The following is a 7,194-nucleotide window of genomic DNA, read 5'->3' on the forward strand; positions in this document are numbered from 1 at the left end:
GTATTGAAAAATGTCGAAAGCAGTACCAAAAGTAATCCAAATGATGATGTTGCAGTCGCAGTCCTCTCTGGCAGAATACAGTAGTTTTGTGTGAGGAACAGAGAAGAATTTAAGTTGTTAATGGCAGAACATATTATCATGATTATTATCCCGATCCTCTCTGTGAAAGCGAGTATTTCTCATTCAAACACACCTCACCAGAACCAAGGCATGTCACAGGCTGTGACAAAGCAGGCGAGAGCCACTGAGCGTTGGATTTTCCTGTTGTAAAAGCTGTCGTAAAGTTTCTTGAAGCGACAAATTCTGAATTTGTATCGAGCGCGTCAGGGCGGGAATTGCTGCTTACGGTCGCTGCTCAGGATGGAGATGAAGATCGCTGAATAAAGGCTTGAGTTTGGTTTTGTTCTTCGCAGTTGTATGGATTGTGAAAATTTGGATTTCAGCACATGAATAAAATTGATTCCTTTTGTAATTATGTTGTGTTTTTGGTGTGTTGTATGGTTCTGTTGTCAGTCACAGCATGACAGAGAAAACACCTTTTGTGTCCCACGGCAAACAAAGCAAATATTACATCACATTGAGCAGCATTAACTACACAGAGCCGTTGTTCACTGACGAGCTGCGCAAAACCACATTCATATTCGCGCGATTTTTTGCGCAGCTCGTCAGTGAACAACGGCTCTGTGTAGTTAATGCTGCTCAATGTGAAAGCACGCACGTGATGGAGATTTACCGCTGATTACAGAACCGGCTTTCTGACAAGATGCGCATTAAATATCGTGCAGCCCTAAAAAAAAGTTATTAATTTTAAGGGTTTAAAGTGTAGTCTTGTTGAACATTGTGTATTCTTCGAAACGAGTAGACAGCAGAAATCACACGTTATCATTTCATATTAAGTAAATAAGTAAACTTCATTTAATAATGCAACTGAAAACAATGCCATTTATATGACAACTGAATACAATACAATATAATAAAATGTTAATGCCGTGATTTCAATATTCATAAGGCTTCAATTGTAAGTCTGTAAAAAGTTGCCCATACATAAATAATTTATGTTTTAGGTGTCGTCAATACGGTGTCGTCAATACGTATGTTTAAATGCTGAAAATATGTCAGTATTGTACGTTTCGGTGCCTGTGAAAATGTAATTTAATGTACGTTTTGTTGAACCACATTTTACATAAATTACATATGAATTCTCATGAGATCACATTGGCTGTCCACTACAAAGGATACAATATACAGCGCTGCTTGAAAGTTTTTGAACACTTTAGAATTTTCTATATTTCTGGATAAATATAACTCACAAGATCATCGAATTTTCACGAAAAAAGTCCTGAAAGTAGACAAAGAGAACCCAATCAAACAAATGAGACACAAATATGTTCTTTGTCATTTATTTACTCTGAAAAATGATCCAATATTACATATGCTCATCGGGCTGGAAAAGGTTACAAAACCATCTCTAAAGAGTTTGGACTCCACAAATCAGAGAGATTGTGTACAAATCAAATTCAAGACCACTGTTACCCTGCCCAGAAGTGGTCGATCAACAAAGATCACTCCAAAAGCAAGACGTGTAATAGTCTGCGAGGTTGCAAAGGAACCCGGGGTAACTTCTAAGCAACTAAAGGCCTTTCTCACATTGGCTAATGTTTACTAAATAAAGAAAAAAAAAAAAAAAAATGTTGTAAAGTCTTCTGGTCAGTTTCTTCAGATTCTCATGACGTGTTTTTTAGAAAGCAGAATTTGCTAATAGGTCTCTCCAGAATACTGTTCTTTGTCCTCACTTTAACTCTGCGTACATACCCTTTGCTGTCCGGGAATATCTCCAAAATTTGACCTAAAGGCCAAGAGTTTCATGGTGAAGTATCAACGATAATGAGAACAATATCACCAGTTTTAAGGTTTTGTTTGTTTTTGTTCCAATTCTGCCTCTTCTGCATTAGCAAGAGGTACTCTCTAATCCATCGTTTCCAGAAAAGGTCGCAAATGAACTGTACTCGTTTCCATCTTCTTCTGGAATAGATGTCATCCTTCTGAAATATCCCAGGAGGCAAAACAGGAACTCCTTTCATCTGAAGCAAATAATTAGGGATTAAGGCTTCTGGAGCTTTAGTATCCTCTGAGACTGCAGTGATTGGACGATCGTTGAGTATGGCTTCCACTTCACAGAAAGCAGTCTGTAGGCCTTCATCATCAAGTGTCTGCTGTCTCAGGACCAGTGGTGGAAAGAGTACCGAAAAAATATACTCAAGTAAAAGTACCATTACCTTCCAAAAAATGTAGTGTGAGTGAGTAAAAGTACCGATACATCACTTAAAATGTATTCAAGTAAAAGTACACAATTTTTTAACTACTCAAAAAAGTACAATTACTGATAAAAACTACTTAATTACTGTAACGTGAGTATTTGTAATTCGTTACTTCACACCCCTGCTCAGGACGGAGTATAGGATCTTTTTGAGAATTTTAATGATTCATTCCCATACACCTCCATGATGAGAACTAAAGGAGGATTGGCCGTCCACTTCACATTCTCTCTCAGCAGTACCTTCTGTATTTTATCTTGGTTGATGTCAGCAAGTACCTCTCTCAATTCTCGCTCTGACCCAATGAAGTTGGTTCCAATATCCAAAATTATCTCCTTGAATTGACCCCTTTTACACATAAATCTTTTGAGAGCACAAAAACAGGAATCTGTGTTCAGCGAATAGGCCACTTCAAGATGAACAGCTCTACTATTAAAGCAGGTAAATATCACTCCATATCTTTTGACATGAGCTCTCCCCCTCTTCACCTCAATGGGACCAAAGTAATCGATTCCAACGTGACTGAAAGGTGGTAAATCAGGAGTGATTTGATTTAGGGATAAGTCTGCCATATTTTGTTCAATTGCAGATCCATTCCAACGTCTACAAAATAGGCAATCTTTGATTACTTTCCTGGCAGTAGCATTACCTCTGGTAATTCAGTATCTTTTATGGAGTTTAGCAAGCAGTTAGCTTCTACCACAGTGACCTGACATATTGTGAATATGGTCCATTAATAGTCTACACAGATGACTATCGTTGGGTAGAATAGCAGGATGTTTATACTCTTCTGGCATTGCCATCCTGCTCAACCTTCCGCCGACTCTCAAGATGCCATTGTCTAGGATCGGATCCAACGTGTATGTCCTACTACTGATTTTCATAGCATGGCCTTTGTTCAACAAAGTTATTTAATCTTGAAAACTATGTTGTTGAACAAAACAAACAAGAGATTCTTCAGGGAGTACAATATCTTCTACTAAAAGAGTTTGGGCACCAACCTGGGATTTAATTTTGTTCATGTGGTTATCAATATATTATTGAGCTTTGGGATGTTGTGAAAATATAGCTGCTGCTTCTTTCCGCTTCTGACTCAAGTACAGGAGCATATTCCTACATTTCAACAGCTATGCAGTTGCTCTTCGCAACTTTTCCCATGATTACAATGTTCTACTAACTTGCTGAATGGAGTTGAATTAGCTGTAGTGATAGTAAAAACAGCAGTTGTTTTCTTTATCTCTGGATCACTGTCTGAAATGCAAAGTGATTCTTGAGGCAATTCAGGCCAGTCTGCAGCAGGACCCTTCAAATATTCTGGACCTCTCAGCCATCTTCCATCCTTCTTAAAAAAGCTAGACCTTACACCTCGGGAGGTGTCATCAGCGGGATTGGCTGCAGAGTTCACTTAATGCCACTGAAACTTCTGTGACAGATTTCTGATAGTCGAAACTCTGTTGGCCACATATATCTGGAATCTGCTAGTATCATTCAAGATGTATTTGAGGACTGATGTACTGTCGGGCCAAAATACTGAATCATCCAGAGTTAGCTCTAGTTCTGCCTTCAACATTCTGTCAACTTTTGCAGCAAGAACTGCGGCTGCCAATTCAAGCCTAGGGATAGTCATCACTTTCAGTGGGGATACTCTTGCCTTAGCCATCACAAAAACAACATGGACAGAACTGCTGATGTCTGCAAAATGCAAATAGCTAGCTGTACCATAGCCAATTTTGCTAGCATCACAGAAGTGGTGTAATTGAGCACTACATATTTTCCCAAAATTGTTGGGTATCTGAAAGTAGCTTAATTACCTCTAGCCACTTGTCCCATTTTTGAGCAAAGGCTCCAGGAATTTATTCATCCCAACCGTAGTTCATCCTGCACAATTCTTGTCCAATTCTTTTAGCTGGCAGCATTACTGGAGCAAGGAATCCAAGAGTATCGTAAACTGAATTGGTAACTGATAAAATACCCCATCTAGTAAATTGTCGTTGTTTCAAAGTTATTTTGAAGACAAAAGTATCAAACTCTGTATCCCACTGAAGTCCCAGTGCGCTGTCCACAGGAAGTTAATCTCTGTGCAAGTCAAGATGTCTCACATCTTTAGATCTCTTCTCCTCAGGGATAGATGCTAGTACAGTGCAGCTATTACTAACCCGTTTGGTGAGCTTAAATCCACCAGTAGCACATACTGCAATGAGCTCCTGCACCAACTTGACAGCTTGTCTTTCATCTGAGACAGACTTGAGGCAATCATCCACATAAAAGTTATGAATTGTGGATAAAACTTCAAAGTCAACTTTGCGTTAAAAGGAAGACAGCAGATGATAACGAAGGCAAAGTTGGCACAACTGGAGGAAGAAACGGCTCCAAAGAGATGTATAGTCATCCTGAACTCTTCCAGCGGTTGACTGATATCACCATTAGGCCACCACAGGAATCTCAAAAAATCAAGGTATTCCTTTAGGAACCTTAACTTCGTGAAACATACCCTCAATATCTGCCATCACAGCTATGGGTCCTTGACGAAACCGGAGGGTTACACCTAAGAGGGTATTTGTGAGATCTGGACCCTGCAACAAATCTGAGTACAGTGAAGTACCTTGAAATGAGGCGGCACAATCAAATACCACCCGGATTTTCTTTTTCCTTTATGGTAGACTCCATGATGGGGGATGTACCATACTCTACCATCATCTCTGTCAAGCTCTTCTTTTGGTACTTTCTCTGCATGACCCTTCTTTAGGATGTCGCCAATAAAGTCTCTATTATCTGATAAGAATGCTTTATCCTTCCTAAATCTCTTAAGTATACTTAAGGCTCGTTGTTCTGCAATCTTTTTGTTGTCAGGCAGGGTGAGGTCAGGTTCGCGAAATGGAAGACATAATTGGTAATGACCATCTCGTTTAACAACGGAGTTGTTCACAATTTCCAAGAATCTCTGATCCTCAAAAGAAAGTTCTAGTTTCTCATCATATGCTTGCTCTGGGAAGTCATTGTTATACTGTTCTGTGAGTAATTCTTCCAGTTTAGCCACTGAGATTCTGTTAGAAAGACACAAGTGGTCGTCCTTGAACATCTGTGGATGAGTTATCACTTAGTGGACCTTTAACTAGCCATCCTAAACATATTTGTACCGCATAAGAACCATCCTTCTGGCTGTTAATAATCCTCAAGGGTTTCATCGCTTTTGGGACATTGATTCCCAATGAACAGATCAACATCTGATTTTATGGAACACAGTCGAACATCTTTGAGATACGGCAATTTCTTTATGTTCTCTTCCCTTGGTATATTCTCCTGGCTGACAGGAATTGAAATTTGTGTTAAAGTTTCAGGCAATTCTATGAAGTAGTTGCTGTCCAGCTGGCTTACTTCCAAGCCACTCAACCGAAAGGTTTTTATGGGCTTTTCCTGTCCCATTGTCTTGAGCAGGATCTCAATTTGTTTGCCAGCCATGTTCAACTGTCTCATCAATCTCTCTGTACAGAATGTGGCTGAACTTCCATGGTCTAAGAAAGCATACGTTTGAAATACTCTACTACCTTTGGTGGCTTTTACTTTTACTGGAATTATCGCAAGCTTGCATTCAGCATGCAGCCCCTGTATGCTCGGTAGCTACAACAGCCATAGCGACAGGTCTACTGGAATCAGCCTTCGTAGTATCATAATCTTTCTTGTGCACATCAGTCTGTGAATTAGGTGAGCATTTATTTGCTGAAGCGTTTTTGATATGCAACACTGTTGGATGTTTCTTGGAACATATTTGGCAAGTGAGACGCCTTTTTGCAGGCTTTTGTTAGATGTCCTTTTTTGAGACAAGCAAAACAAAGACCATTTGTTCTCAAATCAATTTTATCTTCGTGTAATATGTCTGTCATTTTTGTCACAAGAATCCATTGCGTGATCATCAGCACAAAACAGACAGGGCTTATGGAAAGCAACATTGACATCATCTTGATGATTTTTCTTTGGTTGACTATTCTGTTTTGATGCTTTGATAGAAGAAACTGTTGTAACAAAACTTTTTCTACTAGAAGATTTGTGCACTGGAGGCTCAATCATTGTCTTTCTGATGTTAGAATTTGTTTTCGGATCTTGAATCTCTCCAAAGACTGGATCAAGAAGAATCTTAGCTTGCTTCTCAATGAAAGCTACCAAGTCAGCAAAGTCTGGCCTTCTTTGAGTGCGTTCCAAAATTTCACAGGCTGTAGCCCTCCACTTTTCTCTTAGCTTGTAAGGAAGCCTAGAGACAATGTTTTATAGATTAAATGGCAAATTCAACTCTGCAAGATCTACCAGATCTTGTGCTGCATTGCAACATCCTCTAAGATAGACTGCATAGCTATATAATGCTTTTCCATCATCTGAGTGAATATTACCCCATCTCAGAGCTTTCTCCATGTACGCACTAGCAAGCTTAAATTCATCTCCAATATGATGCTTTAAAAGACGTTTGGCTTCAGCATAACCTCTGCTAGCATTCATGTAGAGAAAACTTTAAACAAGTTCCTTGGGTTCACCTGCTGTGAACTGTTCCAGATAATACAATTGTTCTTGATTTGTTATCGGTTTTCTCCTCAATATTATAGATAACATATCTCATAAAAGGTCCATATTCCAGGGGATCACCACTGAAAACTGGAATCTCCCTTATAGGAAGTGAAGCTTGTTTCTGCTGAGTCACAAGTAAATCAGCCAAATCACTTTGTCTTTGCAGAACAGGACCAAGATCAACACTGGCAATATTGGTGTTACTAGCCGCACTATGCTGCTGGTCAGTTTGTGACATCGTAGTTGTAGCTAGGGCTGTGCGATTAATCAAAATCGAATTGAAATCGCGATTTGAGACGTTGCGATTTCCTAATCGCAAAGCCTG

General features: G+C 39.4%; 1 protein-coding gene across 1 annotated transcript in view; it reads left to right on the forward strand.

The window, feature by feature from the left end:
* The window catches only part of LOC107756568 (WD repeat-containing protein 87-like), a gene marked incomplete at its 3' end in the record, with an annotated part of 31,776 nt that overhangs the window by 11,435 nt on the left and 13,147 nt on the right, over window positions 1–7,194 (forward strand). Inside the window, 1 exon segment of the mRNA XM_016573778.1 lies at window positions 4,133–4,183. Within this exon segment, the coding sequence (XP_016429264.1) occupies window positions 4,133–4,183 (51 nt within the window).

The sequence above is a fragment of the Sinocyclocheilus rhinocerous genome, unplaced genomic scaffold (genome assembly GCF_001515625.1).
Source record: "Sinocyclocheilus rhinocerous isolate Xijiao unplaced genomic scaffold, SAMN03320098_v1.1 scaffold5023, whole genome shotgun sequence".
Lineage (NCBI taxonomy): Eukaryota > Metazoa > Chordata > Actinopteri > Cypriniformes > Cyprinidae > Sinocyclocheilus > Sinocyclocheilus rhinocerous.